Source organism: Poecilia formosa, unplaced genomic scaffold (genome assembly GCF_000485575.1).
Source record: "Poecilia formosa unplaced genomic scaffold, Poecilia_formosa-5.1.2 Scaffold82, whole genome shotgun sequence".
In the NCBI taxonomy this organism is placed as follows: Eukaryota; Metazoa; Chordata; class Actinopteri; order Cyprinodontiformes; family Poeciliidae; genus Poecilia; species Poecilia formosa.
In genome coordinates this window covers 1,421,914-1,443,379 of record NW_006800021.1, presented here as the reverse complement: position 1 = coordinate 1,443,379, position 21,466 = coordinate 1,421,914, and the positions used below count along the sequence as shown (strand labels likewise).

Sequence of the window (21,466 nt, the reverse complement as noted above, 5' to 3'; positions counted from 1 at the left end):
CTGCTTGATGGAACATTTAGATGTTTAGAAATCCAGCATTAACAATCTAGTTGTTTTGTTTTTTTTTAATCAGTAAAACGTTTTTTTTTGTAAAGGCCTCTTTGCTTTCACCAACCTAATGATTCTGTGTAATACATTGGTAATGAGAAACTTTTTTATTGGCCATCAGACCATATTAAACCAACTGAAATTAATCTGCACATAGCAGCAAGAATCTTTTCCAAGTATTCTCATAGCCGTCAGCAGGGATGTGCAAGAAGGTTCTCTACATGTTTTGCACGTGTGTTCGATACTTAATAATAAATGATTCTTTACATGTTTCCACTTCATTACCCATAAGTGAGGCGATTCCTGCAAGCTAGTTCCAGTCAGCTTGAGCTGTGCCGCTTCTTCATGTGTGATCTTCCTCACATGCAGCTGAATGTGTCAGGCACAGCCTACCTGTAAAATATTGACTACAGCCTGCGTTTCATGCACTAATGCCTGCCTGTGTGCTGCCGCCGGTGCATCGAGACTTTCCGTCCAGCCTCTGTTCTTTGAGGTCAGAGACCCTCTTGTCTGCTCCCTGGAGCATTGGCTAATAAATGGTTGTTTTACTTAATTTTTGGACTAATTTGATTTCTTTATATGTGTGGATAACCTGGATCTTTCATATCAACAGAAATCTTGGCGATTTCTACTAGTTTTACCCTTTGTATTGTTTTAAAGTATGAATAAAAATGCATTATCTTATATGTTTTTTATGGAAAAATGTAACTTGTTACCTGGGTGTTACTGGAAACACTATAAAAGTAAATGTAGCTCAGCATTCATGTACAACAGGACGTCACTAAGCTGTTAGGAACAGGAGGGCTAAATATGTAGCACCACTGATATTAGCATGATTTTTTAGTTTTCTTAAAATGAAACAAGATAAAGTAATCAACCTGCCAAGTTTGTTTGCTCCTCCAAAACTACTGTCTCAAGGTACACATTCCTGGAAGCCTATTTTTGATCAGTACATTAGCAAACCATGCTATCTAACTGTGTAGCCAACAGTTAGCTAATTATTTAGCCTTCAGGACAACAAGCAATTTATACTTAGGAAAACTAAAGCTAACGAGACATTAGCAAAACTTGAGAGAGTTAACGTATTAATTTGAAGTAAAGTTTAAATGCTGAATTATCTGCACTCTAGCACAGGTAAACAGATTTACATGTAGTGGATTTTACGGGGTTAGCAATTCAGTGTTTGTGTATTCGTAATCTAAAATAGCCAGGTGTATTGGAGCAGCTTGTGATTTGTTTCTGTGAAATGAGCAAAAAAATAAAAAATAAAAATCAACCTTACTTTATAGGTTTCATGGTGCTCTACCTCTACTTGGCTAAAGAAGAGCTTAACTCCTATTTATCTCTCCCATTAATTCCAAGAGCTGAGCGACAAGTTTAAAACGATTTATTCTGACACACGCTGATTCTATTTAGAATTGGCTCTGCAGGAAGCTTTTCACCTTTTCACTTGTAGTCTGAGTCAGTTAGTAGGTCTACTGACAACAGTAATTTTATGTATTGTGAAGTTTTTTTTTTCAGTAAACAGTTGTATCCAGTGTATGAAAATAGAATCTCACATCTGAAATTGGTTTCTAACAGCTATCCTCACTGGATCTTAGGGGAAGTATGCTTCTTGTGCTGTTCCAAGACAGATATTGTTCTTTGAAAAGATCAGTTGTCATCTCTTTAACATGTAGATTTTATCCAGCTCACCTTGAAGCTCAAATATTGTCTACAATAAATGACACGGCACTAAACAGACCATACAGCGAGAAGTTTCAAGTGACAAATGCTCCCTTTTATGTGAGCCTGGAACTGAGGGAAGATTGGCTGCCTTAGATGAGAACTAATAAAGAGCGGAAATACTGTAAAGCAAAAATTATATCTCATCCTAAGAAGGGCTCATATACTGTATGACATTAATCTCTGCTGGAACGACCCAGTGACAGTTACAATAAAGCCTGGCTCTTATCCAGACTGCAGGGAGATGTGAGCGGGAGTTTACCCCCCCCCCCCCTTCCATTTTAATAAACTCTCGAGACAGATCGAAGTTGACAAAGCCAAAAGGTCATTTTTATACTCGTCCCTCCCCAAAGTAGTGAATTCTATTGATTATTTTGCTCGTATACCTGCAAAGACAGCCTCTGCATCCCACCGATATGCGTGTTATTTAAAGAAATACCCACTGGATGACGATACGGGCATATGTGTCAGTCCCTCAAGGTTAGCTCATTAAAGATAAACCGCCTGTTCAAATGTCTGCATCTTCCGGGGATAGCATTAATTGCCGCCAGTTTATCTGCAGGTGTGCACTGAAATTTGCTTTCCTGTGGCTGTACCTCGTTGTTAAGGACAGGACAGGAGAACAATGTGTAACGATGGTGATCCGAGGAATCGGTTCCGGGGCCACGAAGGACAAGGTGCCTTCTGCTGCACCACTCTGAGATGCTGCAGAAGAAACCTACAAGCTAGAGAATAAATGGGTCTCTGAATATGAGACTCGCCTCTCCTTCCCAGGCTTGACAATGTATTGTCACCACAATAATTGAAATGAATAAGCTCCAGACGCGGACACAGCGTCCCTATCCACTCAACCCCATCCAGACCTCAACGCTATTCCTCAGCTTCAGCACTTTTTCCTTTGAGTATATCTTCAGTATTTACTTGTCATTCATTCTGTGGAGAAAAATGCAAATGGTGTGTGTCCTTTTCCCCGTGCAGCAACAAACTCAGAAGGTAATGCTTCGAGCTCATGTGGTAGTAAACAAATGATGATTGCAGTCTTGTAAGGGACTCTACGCACCGCCTGTGATCACACGTTGCTTTTGAGCCTTGCTCAGCTACACATGCCTCTGGTGATAAAGTTTCTGCGTCAGTAGCATAACTGCGTTCTTATGGCCGCTAAAAGCTCATTTATCCAGTTGGCTCAATCTCCTCCACACCAGTACTAGTACTGAAAACCTAAGAAAATAACATTACCTTTTTCGTAATGTTAAAGATTTCTTCAAAGTGTAGCCATTACTACAATTCCCAAATGGCACAATAAATAAAATGAAAAAGGTTTTCCTCATTTGCTCCTTTGGCCATTTTGTGTAGCGTTACGTCTTTTGGCTTCCGCTGCCACCATCACAGTTCGTAGCAGCGCGTTTTAAACGGACTCTACAGGCGGGGCCGGTATCCTGCTGAATCAAACAATCTGTCAGTAGTGGTAACATCATTTTTTCCCCCAGTATTAAGTCTAAGGAAACCATATTGTTGGAATCATTTCTTGGTTCAGACTTTTTTTTCTTCCTGCAAAGACATTACCTAGGCAGCTTGTTTGCAAACCCTGTCGGAGACCCGAATAAGATATTACCAGAGGAGGAGACCGAAGCGGTCTTTGTTTAGAGGACACGCAGATGATGCATTGCTTATATGGAATGATTAGAGCCAAAGAAGCGGAACATAGTGGCAAGCAGAGGCAATCTCTCAGGGTCAACCAGGTGGAAACCAAATTAAAACGGGCCTGTGGAATGTGGAGGTTACAAAGCATGGCTAAACCAAGGAAAAGGGTCTTTTTTACTTTTCACAGCAGCTTGAAATGCACTCTATCCAGGCCGGACGGCAGCGGAGAACACGTTTGGACACACATGGTAGCCTCTTGTGAACCTAAGAAATACATTCAGTGCTCAATGTAGACGGCAGCCTAAATCATGCTGTCTGGTAAAAGAGGTTCATGCATTAGAGCAGAGAAGTGATTTGCTTTTTTTTTTTTCTACATTGTTGAGGGGAGAAAGGGTAGTCCATATAAATACAGTTTCATCGGCTTGATGGAAATGCTAAATCTGACTTCCATTTACAGCAGACGTTTCCTCCTAAACCAATAAATAAACCTTTTAAGCGAGAGACAAGCCCAGGGAGATGCAGTGGCTTGCAGAATTAGACATACCTACTGAACTTTTTACAACTTGCGCAATGTATTTTAAAGGGATTTCCTTTAAAATGTCAACAAACTGCAATGTATCATCGTAGAGTGGAAGTGAAATGGTTTCACTCTACGTACAGCTGCTCTGTTAAGGTCTGACAAACAACATTGGTGATCAAACAGCATCATGGAGACCAAGGAACACGCCAGAGAAATTTAAAGCAGGGCAAAGTTAGTTAATAACATCTCAAACTGTGGAGGTTTCAAAGAACCATGTTTAATTCAACATTCAAAGATGGCAAAGAGCTGGCAACACTGCCTTTTAGCTGAACTGACAAAGAAGGGCAAGGAGTATTAAAAAATAGAGTAACTTTGAAGGAGCAACAGAGATCCACAGCTCAGGTGGGATTAGCTGTCATTACAAAAAAAAAAACTACCAAGCGCTTCACAAATATGGTGTTTTTGCACCATATTGTCAATAAAGACAGAGAAATCAAACAAGTCGGAAGAAGGTGGTTTGGGCAATTGAAGGTGAAAATGAGCTTTTTGTATGCACAAATTTATGTGTGGCACAAAAATAACGCAACATATCAGGCGTGAGGTACTGTATATAGTCGATTTCTACAGTCAGAGCTCAAAACTTAATGTACCCTTCATGTGTGAATAGAGGTTCTAGAAAAGCTCTTCTGAATCCAAGTCTTACATCACCAAGCAACGCAGAGCGTCAGATGCAGTGGCGTACAGCAGGCTTTCTCTGGTTTAAAGCAGTAGAGTGAAAAATGATTCCTCTGTGTCTGGCAATCCAACGAATGAGTCTGGGTTTGGGAGTTACAGGGAGAATGGTACTCTCCTGCCTGCACAGTTTCAACTTTAAAGTCGAGTACATTGGGGATTAATGTGGGCGGCTGCTTTCCACTCACAACTTCGAAACCAGCAGGAAGTGGTCGGATGACGGCGCAGCACGTGAACGACGTGAAGCGTGACTTTAATTGTGTTTTTTCGCTAAATTTTTCACACATTTGCAGTGGAAACGCAGCTACTGTCTGATGTCAGTGCTAAGCAAATCCACAGAAACACACCAACTGGAAAACCTTTCTGGAAGGTTGGATGTCACTCAAATTGATATGCGAATTAGGAAACAAGAAAATACTTCGGATGATATATGTATTACTAACATTTCATTTTCTTTATGGAAACACTCCTACTGTAATGAGTTGAAGCACACCATGAGATCCTCCTTCAAAATGTCTCTTTTTGCTCAAATATTTCTCTTGAAACTATCGTAAATCCTACCGGTGCTTGTGCATGCTGCATTTGTTTTATGCGTTGCATAAAACATCTCTTTGTATCGTGGAAGGGAGAATAAGCCATCGAAAGTCTGTGTGTGTCTTTTTGAAGAACTTCTTTCCAGTTAGTGGTCTGGATCAATCAGAGCAGAGGGACACAAACATGACGGAGACTTTAGCTTTCTGTAACAGCGGCCTCAACAAAAACAAGCAATTGTTCTGTCGATGTCAGCAGCGGGCCCGGCACAAAAGAAAATGCAAGTATTCACCGAACACAATGCTAGCACAACGTGAAGAAAAAAAGCTAACATTCATCCGTTAAAGAAGATATTGAAAAAGAAAGACAGGCGACTAATAAAAAGGGTTTTTAATATTCTAATAGTAATTGTTTTGAGGACATTTATCAATTTTACACTTTCGTTTTCTTTTCTTTCTCTCTCTTTTTTTTTTTTTACAATATATTACTATTATTAAACGGCTTTATACACTTTTTATAATTTAACTTTCAAATAGCTTTATACATGCTTTTGGGACTGACATTCTCAGGTCAGATGAAGCTGAAAAAATCATAAACAAAAGGCACATGATTGCTTTTTTTTTTTTTTTTTTTAGTCCACAGTGAGCCATACAGTCCACAGAAACAAAGAAGTGTGAGTACAGGTGAAGTTGCTCCAGTTTGGATGACAGCCAGCAGCTCTGGAGCTCATTACATGTCCTGCCAGGGCGGCACGTTATGTCCACAGCTACTTCCTCAAATTACTCCCGAAAGACTCAGTTTCATCTGGCCATTGATAACAATTATCTCTCCTAATTTACCCCAGTCCACCTTGTGAAAGTCAATAGACCCCAAAAAGCCCTACATGTCTTTTCCTCCTCTTCTTCTTTTTCTTCCTAAGAAGCGAGAGTTTTACAGTAGAGTCACTGCCGCAGAATATTGAACTGGACTGCACAAAGGGGGATGTGCTCTATACATATGGCTGAGTGTCAGAGAGGTTGGCCATTTCAAACAGTGCAGCTCTGCTGAAGGTGAGGAAGCAGCTCAGGGGAACAAATACATTGATCGTGTTCTTCTTTAAGACTCGTCGCAGTGGAACCTCCATCGCCCGAGTTGGAGGTCGGCGTGCTTTGCAAGTTCGTAGCGTGAAATCCCACGCCTCGCAGCAATAAACCGGTTTCTGCTCCTCCCTCAGCGGTCTGCTGCTGCGACTGCAGATGCTGGCCAAGATGTCTGGGAAACGACGGCCTCCTCAGTGCCTGGGGTGCCTGATCCAGTTCCGTATCATCCACTTCTGACCGGAACATCTCTGCACCACCAGGCGGAGGCCAAAGTTGGCATCTTTGGACATCTCGACCTCCAAGCACCGACCCGTGTCTCTGTTGATGATCGGGCCGTTCTACAACAAACCCCAAATAAGAATGAGATCATTTTAAAACCAGTAACATTTCCTAAAACTCTGCTATTTAATGTTCTTTCTTCTCTTTTTTTTTTTTGTACCTGTGTAAAATCCCAAAGCCGTTGGGAAATCCTGGAGACGGCGTCACATTTTTTCAGACTCGGGGTGCGTCCTCTGCCGTCATCGATGAGACATTTTGTGTCAGGAAGAAATGTGGTCGACCCCAGGGGTCCAAGCTGGAGGAGACCCTCGGTGGAGTAGCGGGCGAGCTGGAGCACAGCAAAGTATGAACGGAAAATACTGTCAGCATGGGAGTCACTGCTTGAAGCTGTGAAACAAATACTTCACTTAGAAATGCATTAATCACTTTAATTCCATTAATATTTTACGCTTTAATAATGTCAAACCGGGAGATTTAAGTCGTATTTGTTTCACTTTTTTGTGTCCTAATTTTAACTTAAACTAAATACTTGTTTAGTCTACTTTGGTCTGTGCGCTTATTTGAGAAGTGGAATGAAAAAAAAGAAAGAAAAAAAAGAACCAAAACTTGATTCCACATTGTTTAATACCGTTCACAAAAGTGTTTTGTGCTGATCGCAGCTGTTGCATAATTTAGAGTTCAGACAGTATTTATTATTGATGGGAGTAATCCCTGCTGAAAAATGAGATGACAACAATCAGAAGGTGTTAAGTATAACAACAGCGCCCCCTTTAAAACTCTTTTGTTCTACTTGTTCCCTAGGAATGTTAAGGTGTACATTTTAAAATCCTACAGGTGGGTGTGAAAACCTTTAGCTGGCGATGATATTTAATTTTGGCTGGGAATAAAAAAGGTTTGTAAACAAGAAAAAATCAATTCCGTAACCAAATCAATGGTGAACTTGAGGTCACAATCTTAATAACTTCTCAACAACTCCCATACATATTCAGACGTAATGAAATACAAGCAACACACTGGTTAACTGTAACCCAGAGCCACAAACTACAGCATACATTTTCAAAACATAAAAATATGTTAACTTTTTAGCATATATCTTTTTAAGAGGAAACGTATCGACAGATGAAACATCTCAGTTTTCAGATGATTTTAGATTAAAAGTTTTATCCCAAACACCCACGAAAAAAAAAGAAAAAAAAAAAAAGCTTTGTTGAGGTTTCCTCCAGCGTTTAGATAAGAATATTTTAATGACAGATTAAAAATAATACTGCTATTTTCCATAAGTCAGCTGGGGTCAGAGTTCTTGACCTCATTTTGTGCAGCTATTTGGCATCGGTGTCTTACTAAGTGTTCAAACTGTGGCTGAGCAAGCCAAACAACCTGACAGGCATTTACAGTGGAATATATTTAAAATGAGACCATAACAGATAATTTACCAAATTAAAAAACAAACAAAAAAAATTAGTTTTTTTTAATAGTGTAAATGACTTGGGCAAATTTTATTTTGCATTCAGTCTGTATTATAATTCATGATTGAAATGAGTTGTGGGAGTTTTAGATGTGAAGTCTGAATAGAACTTGGTAGGATGAGGATATTAAAAATCAGAATAAAAGACAAGTTGTGGCCCGAATGTCCATCAATATCAGGCATAATTTTAAGTGTAGAGTAAATAGTGTGATATTGGTAAATTTCCTTTTTTTTATGTCCTTTCATTGTGAGGTAAGTCTCATGGACAAATTCTAAGCAAACCAGATATTTATTTGAATAGAACTTGGTAATAATTTACTGAGCATATAGGAATGTGTGTGTGTTCAGTGTGTTCTTTTCTGTAGCTTTAAAAAAAAAAAAAAAAAGATGTCAAGTTTGAATCTGCAAACAAACACTCAACATCTATACAAGTGTGAACTAGCTTAATCACATTGACAGTCGTCCTGGGTTCTGCTTTTGATAAGCCATTAAAAAATATCACACACAAACACACACATGGCATTCTTTTTGACGTCTGAGCCAAACAGTTGAAAGAGATAAATCTGTGAAGTGTTTGAGTTGCAGTGCAGATCTCTTCTCTCTGTGTGCGTGTGTCAGCGTTTCAACTGCTTCTAACCTCACTGTTAAATCAGACGAGTCTGTTAACTTGAAGCTAATTTCTGGACTACAGGGAGCACCTGAATATAGACCGCACCAATTAACTTTGAAAAGAAAAACATTTATGGGTCGCACTTGTTACATATTATATTATTATTTGATCATATTATTTTGATGTTTTATTATAATTATTTTACTTTTAATTTTTCATTCTTAACCAAATCATGTAATAAAATAAAAGGTCTTTTGTGTCAAAAAGTGCATCTGTACTGCCACATTAGCGATCTGAAAATATTAGTCATTCATAACAAAATGTATTACATACAAAAAATATTATGTTAGTACAGAATACATTCTGTACTAATATACAGAATGTTACTAACTACATAACATACTAACATGTCAGTATGTTATGTAGTTAGTAATATAGTTGGTATGTTATGAACTGTGCTATTAATATGTTACTGAAAAGTAACTAACATGCTAACTTGTCTTATGTTACCAACAGTAGCTTATGTTAGTATGTTAGTAGCATAATAACTTCTTAGTATGTTAGTTAAATGTAACTAACATACCAACATATGTTTGTATGCCAATTAGTAACATGGTTAGTATGTTACTAACTGTGCTAATAACATACTAACGTGTTAGTTAAATGTACATAACATACTAACACATTTTATTTACTAACATGCTAACATATGTTAGTATGTTGGTTAAATTTAACATACTAAAACATGTTAGCACTAACATATTCTGTTAGTTTTACTACCAAATTAGTATGTTACTAATATACTAACTTATGTCAGTATTTTAGCTAAATGTAACTAACATACTAGCATGTGTTAGTATGTTACTAACTAACATACCATATTTTCCGGACAATAAGCCGCTACTTTTTTTCTAAGCTTTGAACAATGCAGCTTATAGTCTGGAAAATACAGTACTAGTATGTTACTGACATACTAGCTTGTTAGTATGTTAGTTACTAACAACTAGTAGTAGTATGTTAGTATGTTAGAATACTAACATATTCTGTTCTTTAAAGTCACAGCTGTGGCACAGAAGCATTGTGACATTTATTGTGTTTTCTAAGTTTTCCATGAAGGAGAGTTTTACCCACTTACTGTAATGTTAATAATCCCACTTAAATGGAATTGAATGTTTCACAAGCACCAAGTTCATCTCCATTTGGGTCAGCAGTAAAGTGGTCTAAAGACAAACTAAGCTGCCGGCCTTCTTCTAAAACTCCATTTAATAACAGGAAATAAACATGTTTCTGTCAAGAGCGGGCTGCCATTATGCAAGTTGGGAAAGTAAGAGATAAAAAAAATATGCATGAACAGCATTTCCATAACAACCAGAGCTGGATTCTGCTTAATAAATAGAAAAAAAAAATACACACAAAAACATCCAGTTTGGCTTTTATTTATTCTGGTGTCTAAGCAAAGTTTTTGCTGAGTGCATATCCATTTCTCTACTGGATGTTTTGGTATGCTTCTTACACGCTCTCTTACCTTGAAGTGCCCCAGATTTTTAGTGTTTCATTTGCATCCTGAGCACATTTGCAAAGTATCATCATACAATACAAAGAGAAAAAAAAGTTTTGTTGGTCAGACATTTATGTCTGATTATTTGATTGTTGTGTTTCCAATACTATCTTTAAGTAAAATCCTATTAATTAATCATTTTTCCAGTCGTAATTCAATAAACTATTGAGCAGAATCTGGAGTTATATTATTTGCAGCACAAAAATACATCATGTATTGTGAGGAAGGACAGTGTCCACCTCTGTTTGCCCCTAGCAGAACCAGGCAGTGGACCCATATGAACCAGCACTAATTATAATAATAATTATAATAATAATAAAGGATTTCTAGTTGCACATCCTCAGTTGGTGAAAAGCTTGGGTACTCGGATGTTTCAAAACTTTATAATACAATCCCATTAGGGAGCTTTCATTTGTATCCCAAAGTCATTAATTCAGTGTGACAATGTCTGCAAACATGCGGCGGAGTTAAAAATAACTTTGCTCGGCTACAAGAACAACCGGGAGTCCTGGAGCAGATGGGACAGCCCCCTCAGAGCCCTGATCTCAGCACTCCGGCTTCTGATTAGGGCGACTTGAAGGGACCAAAAGAGACTGTTCAGAGTTTCAGAAATGCCGAGGACGAGTGTGTGTTTTATGTTCAGAAAGTGCAGTGCAGATATAATCACATGGCCCTACTTTTAATGCATTCTTTGAAGTGGAACTGATAGGATTGAACTGCGCTGTATGTAATCTTGCTGTACTGGCATTGTTGTATAATAAGACTGAACTGATCTGTGTGTAACTGAGTTTCAAATGAGATGGGTTAAGGTTTTTTACAGAACATCCTTAGATGACTTATGACAATTTTACATCAATATTTGTGCATGTAAATGTATGTGCTAGATCACTGTGATTAGAAAGTGTACAAACCCTCTTTTTGCAAAAGTTATGTCTATATCTTTTAAAATCTAAAACTACAAATATAGTGGCTAATGGAAAAAAAAGTAAAATAATCTTTTTCAAAAATGTTATGTAATATTCTGCCTCAAAGATAGTTTTAATATTGTCACCTTCATAAAATAAGGACTCAAGTTATTTTTTTTCCAAAAGTGATTTTTGGCAGGAAAAAAAAAAACACACCAATAAAGTGTTTTAAAATGAAGCAGAAGAGGTGGAACATCGGTTTAGTGATCTTAAATCTTTGTAAAACCACAAATTATGAGTTCAAGATCCATTAACCCAGACCATTACTGCTAAACTGTGCTAACTGCTGCTTAGGGCACAATGTGAATTAACAGACTCAGAGAAGTGAAGCATTGAGATGATTTGTTTGTATCGGTTTTCTTTGTTGAGTTAAATAGAATCAAAGGAAACATCTCAGAGTTAGATAATTAGAGACAACAGCACCGACTCAAACAAACCGCACAGTGGATTATTTCACATATCCACAGGATATTCATGCTGCAAGAGAGAACGCATCCCAGTGAAGGAGGATGGAGGTTGTTACGGTAGCTTCTTTATCCTTCTGATGTTTCCAAACTTTGTGATGGAACACGCTGGATTTGGAAATGATGGCAAAAACCTTAGAAATAAGGTATCAGACTAAAAAAAAAGGCACAAGTAATTAATATAGGAGATCTTGCTATCATTAAATTTTGTTCATTAAAATATTAGTAAAACACTATTTTACAGGGAATGTTTTGTCATTCAGAACAACAACACGTCCAATATGAATGCCTGCTCATGGCAGCAAGACTAGAAAATCATAGAACAGTTGTTTAATATAATTTCTTAATTTTTATATCTTAAAATAATAATATCTTAAAAGCAGTGGTTGGAATTAATTACATTTTTTCAATCAAGTGAATTGCAGGTTGAATAATTAATCTCAATTAATCGCACTTTTATCCAAAATCATGTCGCCTATAACCATTTCCAATTCAAAACACTTTTTGTTGCTATATTTTTTTTTTAATTAGACGACACATGAGCTCAATAACAAAGACATTTAATGTTTTTAATGTGTTATAGGTGAACCTTTGATCATTCATGTAACATTTCTAAAAAAAAAACAAACAAAAAAAACATATTTGCTGACATTAGCATCCGGGACACATGTGATTACTGCAACATGTAATATTCTCTGCAAAAAAGCAATTACTTTCTTAGGTTATCCAAACCTGCTGTAGCGATAACGCGCTCTCAGCTTGCACAGTAAGATTATGTGAAATGCATGTTAAGGATTTAAAGGCACCTTCGGTATTTGTCAGATCAGAGCTTCGCCTCTCAGCGTTTCTTACAACCCCTGCAGGATCAGAACATTATTATGCACCAATAATCTGATTCACGTTCGTCTCCTCTACTCTATGGCAAACTTAAGCACATATAATTCTGTGGCATTTGTGAAGTTGCACATCCTAAAAAAACAACAACAACAAAACAATAAACTAACAGATGTGTAGGAGATGAAAACTAAGTGATTCCGCGTATGGATGAAAGCTCTGCATACATCACCGTACTTATTTTAGTTCCTTATCAACTGGATTACCTGTTAGAGAGGAAGACGTGTTACTCCGCGGTGAAAATCTTCAACAGATAATGCGTGTGGGCGTCTACGCTCGTGTAAAAAGAGAATCAGTAAGCTGCACGCTTCTCTCCTGCCACCACTTACAATGGCAAATTTGATTTTACTCTCCATAAAGCATGAAGAGGAGAATAATTATATCAAATATTCTTCAGGGGAGTACGAAATCTGAAATTGAAGAAAAACTTTTTAATCAGTGGCCCAGTGATGCTTTGAATGACTTTTTTTTTTGTTTTTGTTTTGTAAATTATTAATTTCACAGACGCAAAACAACCGACGCAGAAAGTCTGCCCTGACCTGGGAGGACATGCCGTGGCACGGGTACAGGATGGCTTTGTCGTCGTCCTCGGAGCCTTGGTCCAGGCAGTAGCCGCTGGCTTTACTGTTTCTCACCTGGAAGGAAAACCACAGGGGACATTTTGACTGATGGGGAAAAATCCAGATCTGTTTCCGTCAATAAAGAATCGGAGCATACGGAAAGTGAAAAACACCCGGAGATAACTCAGGAAATCACTAATGAAGCGTCTCTTTATAGTTCTTGCCAACTTCCTGTTGCTCTGCTTCATTCACCTGAATGTTTGATTTTTTTTTTTCTTTTTAGCCAACCTTACAATTCTAGCCTGAACGACACAGAGTTAATATTAACATCAGGGGAATTGAAACAGAAGAAGACATCTATCGGAAAGAGGGCAAAGCCATAGATTTAAGTTAATTAAGTAAACATGTAGTTAGTTGCAGTGCAGTTACTGGGGATGTACATCAAAACAACCATTGGTAGAGTTTTATGTTGGCTTTTGCTGGTTAAACCAAAGGGGAATAAGTTCAGACTTTTTGAAGTAAAGTTCTGTTGAAAGGTTAGAAGCAGCTAATATGTAACCTGAGAAATTCATTTAGTATAAATCCAGATTAGTTGGTCCCGGGGGCTGAAATGAGCGGCTAGTCTGGAGGGTGCAGTGGAGGGGATTAAAAGAGATTTATGCGTCAAAAACAACTCCATGAGAAGGATACTAAAAGTGTTTTTATGTTTGCACTGGGCAGCATTTACTCAGACATGGATGCTTTAAAAAAATAAATAAATAAAAATATGGGAAATAGAAATAGCCAGCAGTCATCTTCCTGAGTGAAACTCTTGATACTAGCTTAAATTAATGTTATTAATTTAAACTAGTATTAATAGTTATTAAATTTTCTTTTATTTAGTTATTCTGATTAAAACATGTTTGTGCCGCTCGTAGTACAAACTTGTTTGTACTTGGTGGTCCGTTGCCTCCAAACTCAGATTTCTGTAAAAATAATTACAGATTTTTTTTAATACCTCAATGCAAACAGTTGGATGCTTTAAAGGTTTATAGCATACTGTTTTCATAAACTATTGTGATGTGTTTTTTTTGTTGTTTTTTTTGCTTTGGACACTGTTTTGGACTCGCTGTTATCTTCAAACTCTGGGACCGAGTAATCTGGATTTATAGTAATTAAAGATGCCAAGAGACTTTCTGCTGCAGCTCTGACATTAAATCCTTCCTTCCTTTTAACAGAGTCTCGCTTCAGAAACCCCAAATAAACCCTTTGAGATTCCTTTCTTTCAAACCAGAGATACTAAGAAATGTTCAACAGTAAATAAGTATTACTAATAAGGGTTTGGTTAGATGTAGATAATGTACGTTATAATATGTAGAGTGGCTCTAGAAGCTACACACCTCTGTTAGGATGCTAAGATTTTCAGAGGAAAAAAATGTCAATGATAAAGTATTCCTTTTTTTTCGTTGAAACTGGCTGCTATTTCAAGCTGTCCATAATCGAATTCACCGTAAAAACAATCTAGTTCCATCAGAAGTAACCCTAAGCACGATTCTGCCAGCATCACTGTTTTCCTAGCTGCCGTACGTCTCTCCTCCCTGCTCCTTACAGTCAGGCCCGAACGGGACAGAAGGTTTGTTGTCCTGAGTAGGACAGCAGTGTTTGTGGCTGATTTTTGTTGTTCTTTTTGTGTTTTCTTTTTTGTGTGGTGTTATATCTTGTTGTGTTTTTTTTTGCCCCCTGTGTCTGTTTTTGTTTTCTCTCTGTTGTGTCTCTGAGAATGTGACAAAAAAAAATCTTTCTGGGTGGAAAAATGTGAAAAAGATAACTTATGAACAACATCTTTAGAGTAAAAATATCCTTCAGTAACCATCAACGCATTTTATAATTTAGCCTGCAACCAAAATATCCATGACGTCCGTTTACAACAACGTGCTGCTGATCCACTGTCTATTTCTGCCATTTCCTCCCTGCTCTGCTGCCCGTAGATCCTCCACGGCTTATTCACACAGCCGTCACAAGGTTTCAAGTCATCCCAAAGCCCCGGCCGTGATGGGATGTTGTCATGCAGTGACCAGTCCCAGTTCTGTCTCTCTCTCTCCTCCGGGCGAGATGATGGTGTGCGTTTACTGTGGGCTTCGGCTCGCTGTGATTTGAATGTGTATGGCTTCATTTCCAGGTTGCGACACATCCATCATGTGGCTGTGGTCGGGGGGAGGTTCCACTCGGCCGGTCTGGACAGCGCGGCCGAATGCAGCGAGGTGCTGATGCTTGGTGACAGATGGGACACGAGTCTGCTGCAGCCGCTGTGTGGCAACGCGACGCGACCGCTTCCCAGCTTGCCGACAGATCTGAAATAGTGCCACTTGAGAGGACGCCACTCTGAGAAATCCATTAGCTGGGTACTGGAGCAAAAAAAAAAAAAAAAAAAAAAAAAAAAAACAGGCGGCGGAGGAAACAAAGGACAGTGTGAATTGCCCGAAACTTTGATGAATGCAATCCCGACGTCTGCCGACATGGTTAGACCTTCTGAGTTTTTTTCCCCCTCAGCGTTTTCCCCGTATCCAAAATGGACCCGGGTTACAAAACGGTGAGTTTCAGCAAGTCTGCAAACGGCGTCAGACTCAGGAGTGTGCTCAGTTCTTCAGTCTGCCATAAAAAAACCTTCTTTTCCCCCCCAACTGTGCCGGGTGCTCAAGTAGACACAAGACAATCAAGCTGGAATGGAAAACTAATAAGTGTTTAATTAAAACTCATTATAGGGAAATTGCATCTAATTTTGTGTAGTAACGTTGCTCTGTTAATGCTGCAATAGAAATTTACCCTAAACCTGACACATTGGAGTCGTGGTGTTTGTCTGTCATGTTCAGGTTGAGGACACGGCATTTGGCCTGTCGGTGTCATGTCGTCTCGCTGGTCAATGTCTTGTCCATTTGTTTGATTACTGCTTTATTTAAAAAGGTTATGTTTGATTAGTTTCCCCACAAAGGTGCAGGGGTGTCTCGGTTCTTTATGTGATCTATTATTGGCCGGGTGAAGCAGTAGTAGGACTTTCTGGTTTGGCAAATTGGGGAACATTTTGAGTTAAATGCTGAAGAAATTTCAGTCACAATCAAGGCACGATGGCATAATAGAGAAACGTATCAACTCCCACTTGCCTGTCAAAAACACTTCAGCTATGCGATATTGTGAAAAAATATTTTCCCCTTTACAGGTTTTTCCACTTTTTTTTTTGCTACGGTCAACAAATCTGCATCAGGTGTGTGATACTATCATGTCGATATGGATCAGAACCTTTGTGTTCTGACACCTTGTTGAATTTATGGAACAAAGAAATATAATGATCAGAGACTTTTCTTCACCCTTGTAGTCCACTTTGCTCCCTGCAGAGGGTCTGGGCTCTCGGCTGCTGAGAAATGATTGCTTCCTGGAGGAGTGGACTGCGTTGAAGTTTTAAACTTTACCCAATTGCTAACGTTTGCCCGTGACGTATGTAATGCAGCAGTTCAATGCTATGAAGCTTACCAGAGATTGACTGAGCTATAAACAACCGTCCTCCACTGCGAAGAGAGAAATACTGATCCGAACGAGACGGTTGTTAATGTTACCTCAATATTTGGAAGCGATGTCAACATGTTGCCATTGGATTGTTTTAGAATTAGCTGCCCTTGCTAATTCTAAAACAATGAAGAAAATCAACGTCGTCGCTAACAGCTTCTCCTCTGAGGTCTTTTTTAAGGACCTCAGAGAAAATTTACAAATGTTTTAGGTATTTAGCAGCACTGTGGTTTTGACTCATAGCTTGGAAACTTTGGCTTCAAACATGTTTTTTTTTCCCCAAGAAGATCTTACTTTAAAAGGAGAATCACAAAAAAAAGCTTCTGAAGAGCTCATCTTCATTATTGATCATTTGCTGAATCAAATTATCCACCTTTGCTTTAGCATCCTCTTTAAAAACAGCTTTTATTACCTCACCTGCAACAGAATCACAGCTTATGTTATGCTTCATTTAACATTTAGTTTATTTCCAATGATCCCTTTAGCAAGCGATTTCTCTCACCTCGCCATATGTGATGGTGTTGTTGTAGATCCGCATCTCCGGATAGACGTGCTCCAGGTACCAGTGAAAGCTCCGGCACTGCATCCTTTTCCTTAAGGCCACGCGCTCCGAGACATCGCCGAAATCAACTCCCGGGTTCTGTAGGCGTGTGGCGCAAAGCAAAGACAAAAAAAGGACAAAACATTTTCTTAAAAAAAGTCAGGCGCAACACACAGTATAGCAGAGTCTTATGCAGGAAAGGAAGATGCAGGAGTTATATGGCGTTGCATTTAGGTAAGAGACGGAGAAATGCACTCGTCATGTGAGACCTTCATTGTTTCTCCATTAGACCTGATCTGTACTTAGCAGATTCTAATCAGCTGCTTGATTATGAGCGCTCACGTCCAGATAGCTTTATAGAGGACGGTCTCCGAATGAACCGGGGGAAGGGCTAATAGCTGAAATGCCTCAGGCTTAATTTTGACACTCACACACACACTATGTGCATATCAATATGTGCTGCATTAATGTGGACTCATATGGAAATAAATGCATTGCGCACCAATCCAATATCAATATCTGCATAGCTTCAGAATTTGAAAATAATTCTACATTGGTGACACCCAATCCATAAGGGCAGATCTATTCAGTCTATTTCTATGTTTGTGCTCTGAGCGACGTCATGCTTTATTATTTATTTTACATTATTTTTAGAATCCCTAGTTGCACTTTCTGAACCATTGAAAAAAAGGTTTGTTGCAGTTTATTTTTGACTATGTTTGGCCAACGTAGTCAACCTATTGTTTTTGTCAGTTTCTTTATCATTTATTTTACACTGGATTTTATACTCCAATTTGCCCTGACTGAACAAATTAAAGTTGTTTTGACATGTTTGATCAACTTTGTGAAGCTAATGGTGTATTAAAGTGTTCTGCACTGGTGCACAGAACACCAGTGCAGAACTGAATCAATTTTTAAGTCGGTACATTTATATCCGTTTTGTAAAATGAAACGTCTTGAGTCAATTTAGTTCTGTTTATCTGTGATGGATCGATGTCTGCCGATACTAAACCTCAGGTATCTGTATCGGTATCGGAAGTGGAAAACAGTGGATGGGTGCAGGTCCAGTTAGGATGCACAGCAACCACATCCAAAGAGATTAATACACACAGCAACACACACACACACACACACACACACACCCACGCACACACACACACACACACACACACACACACACATCTGCTACCAGATGCCGTTTCCAAGAAAAGCCTTTTCTGCTGCCAGCTACGAAGCCCGCTTCAAGTCTGTGTCAATAATGAATTCCAGTTCGAAATATCCACTCGCTTCTCAGCTACCAGAACACCAACACACACATCCAGACTCTCCGGGCTGCTGTTTGGTATTTGGACTCAGGGCTGCCCACTGTGGCGAATCATACAGCCTTCTCCATTCAACGCAATTGTGCTCTCAGCAGGCACCTCAGACAATAACAAGGTTCTGTGAGTGTGTGTGGGGGGCTTTGAAGAGGGCTTGATGAAATAATCGTAGCATTAGGTCTTTACAGTACACAAAATAACTCCCCGCCACAGGACAGCTGGGGTAATAACATGCCATACCACTGAGTTTGGGAATGGCTAGTTCGTCACCTGCCACCTTATACTCTCCTCATATGTACCTCCACTGCTCCTCCTGGAATCTGCTGCTGATTCTGTTCTGGCTTCACATTATTTTAGGAAGGAATTTGAAATTTGAGCTGTCCTTCATTTATAATCATCTCCTTCTCGGCGCCGAAGGAGAAGAATTCAATATTAGTCTGTCCATTAATAAAAGCTGCTGTTTAGTAGTTTGTAGCCCATCTCAGTAGACTCTTGAAGGCAATTATGCTAAACTGACATGAGGCTTGTTTTCTTTTCTTTTTCTTTTTACTTAGTGCTCCTCTCGTCTGATTCAGCTCTTCTTTCCCCTCACTCGGCCCACCGCCAGTGTGAAGGTCACGGAGGATGAAATCTGAATTTTGAATTTCTATCGATCAGCGCCTCACCTGGCCTGCAGGTTGGAATGAACAAGTGAGATGTGAGGAGAGCGGGGGCGGCCAAAGCCTGCATGGGGATTAAAGCGCGGCGTGTAGAGAGGCTCACGTTCATGGGAATGTTCCAGGCCATGTAGACGTGGGATTTGTATTCGTCCATCCACACCTCCGCCGCTCTCAGGGCGTTGCGCTTGGCGTAGTAGTCGATGTCGTTGTTGTAGGGCTTCTTGGTGCGTTCGATGTGGGCGACCCTGGCACACGGCAGCACCTCCATGCTCCCACCGCACTGCCACACCTAGACGGCACAGAGAGGAAGTCGTGTTTTCATCAAATATGGCGGTCCGAATGGACGTTTACACAGCGGTTACAGGTATTTGAGACTTCTCCTGTTTTGGCTTTTTTCCCCCCACAATAAATGTAATTCAGATAATCAAAATAAATAAATAAATAAATTAGACCAAGATGATCCGTGTGAACAAAAAAAAGTGATTTACAAATAGACAAAAAAAAAAGTGATAAAAATAAAATAACACTTCTTCTAGTGCTACTTTTGCCTTCTGGAGAAATTCACCGCTCCCAGTCAGAAACGACCAATCAGAACCAAGTGGAAGGTTTTGGCGCCGTCAATCATGCTCATGCAGCTGCGCTAATGGTGGAGAAGCAACTAATTGTTCCAGAAAAAGCATTTATCTGCCGACATGGTGGCCATGATAACTGGCCTTAGTGGAGAGAAAGGGGGAGAGTGTGAGCAGCGCGTATACAAGCTTGATTGGCAGTGCTCTCGCCTTAAAACATGAACGCCGGAGACAGGCATCAGTCCACCACTACAGCCTAAAAGGACAAGCAGGAACAGAAACTTTGTCACCATTCAGCTTTTATCTGGTGGAGCAAACAGCTGCGAACTAACAGCTTTATTTCATAGAGCAACTCGATGACACATCTGAAGTTAAAGCCCATTTAGAATTACAACATTATTAAAAGCGCTATTATGTTATCGTCATTGTTACAGCTTAAACATTACTACTGCTATTATTTTAGAACTTATTTGAAGTGAGTGAAAAAGCAGGATGGATGTTTTATAAAACCCACCTGCAGCTCCATGTCCCAGTCCTGAGCGAGTTACCAGTGACAACCAGAAATCCCCATTACGACGAGAGTATGGCACAGAGAGTTATATAAGAAACCAGGCGCTGCATAAATGTCACTTTTAAAAGCATCAGTCAGCGCAGAGAGAAATAATTGATTGTAGTCTGAGGGATGTTGTGATCCCCGACTACATGCTCAGGGTGGTGAAGCAGAAAAGTCATTTCTCAAAGCCATGTAGAAAAAAGAAAAAAAAGAAAAAGATAAAAGAAAAAATAACTCTGCCAAAGCAGGGCCCTCTCTTGAAATAAAGTCTGCCTGTCTGGGAGAATGCGCGTCACGCTGGGGTAAAGAGGCGCAGCAGCTGCATCCTGACACAGAGCCGCCATAAGGCCAGAGCGTATGTTAATGTTCTTACAGCTACGCGAACTACCGCCGCCTCCCCGTCACCCACTGTGTCCTAATGATTATCGCCACAATGTGCAACAGATGCTGCCATTCGTTAACATCTCTATGACCCCCAAAATGAAACGACCTGCGCACTGTTTAAGGAGAATATTGCTGGGAAACTATTTTCTCCAACTACCTGAGGAGAAGGGAAAGAAGCCCCGTGCCGAACCGGCAGCATTTATTTAACGATTGGTTTCGGCCGCGTGACGGCAAAACAATCCTGCTTGGACGCGAGAAGGCCGGAGCTGAAGTTTCGTTTTTACAGGTACATATTAAAGCTCGACTGGAGCTTTTCTTTTCCCATGGGGAATATTTTTGGCCGTAAAGCAGCAAACGTGGAACCGATTCAGAATCAGCGCCCATTTACATTTTAACAAGGGAACCTGTCACCCGGGGAAACGCGGTGACTCACTAATGCGGTCCTGATGGTTACAACAATGGACCTTTGCAGCGCAGCTGAACCGGAAATATCAGGCTTTGGTACACCACAAATATGCTTGAGTCAGTTGCAGTGTTTTAAGTTGTCATATTTGTCACTTTTAAAACGATTTAATTTGTTGACACATAAATACTCATAACATGGCGTGAGATGCTTTAGATAGGGGGGAGTCTGACTTTCACAACTTCTCATTATTCTAATGAACAGTTTCTTCTGTTGTGATTCCTTTGATGCATTTGTTTAAATGAGATGTTATTCTACAATGTTATTGTTTAATTTTGTAAAACCTTCCATACCCCCGATTTATCTCAACCTTTTGTTGCTGTAATATACTTTATTTGAGTTTTATGAAATAGATAAACACACAGTAGTG

General features: G+C 39.5%; 1 protein-coding gene and 1 long non-coding RNA gene across 2 annotated transcripts in view; one reads left to right on the top strand and one right to left on the bottom strand.

Annotated features, from left to right (window-relative positions):
- Positions 1–4,191: 4,191 nt before the first annotated feature.
- LOC103141350 (polypeptide N-acetylgalactosaminyltransferase 9) overlaps positions 4,192–21,466 on the bottom strand; it is a 42,988-nt gene continuing 25,713 nt past the window's right edge. Inside the window, exons 2-6 of the mRNA XM_007556974.2 lie at positions 19,231–19,416; positions 17,111–17,248; positions 13,051–13,146; positions 6,716–6,883; positions 4,192–6,614 (exon numbers count right to left, since the gene is read on the bottom strand). Of these exons, the coding sequence (XP_007557036.2) occupies positions 6,468–6,614; positions 6,716–6,883; positions 13,051–13,146; positions 17,111–17,248; positions 19,231–19,416 (735 nt within the window). The 3' untranslated portion in view covers positions 4,192–6,467. The remainder of the gene's footprint in view (positions 6,615–6,715; positions 6,884–13,050; positions 13,147–17,110; positions 17,249–19,230; positions 19,417–21,466) is intronic.
- Positions 6,882–11,306, top strand: LOC107836770 (uncharacterized). The gene is made up of 2 exons (XR_001662723.1): positions 6,882–9,646; positions 9,687–11,306. It is a non-coding gene; the product is annotated as an uncharacterized LOC107836770 (long non-coding RNA).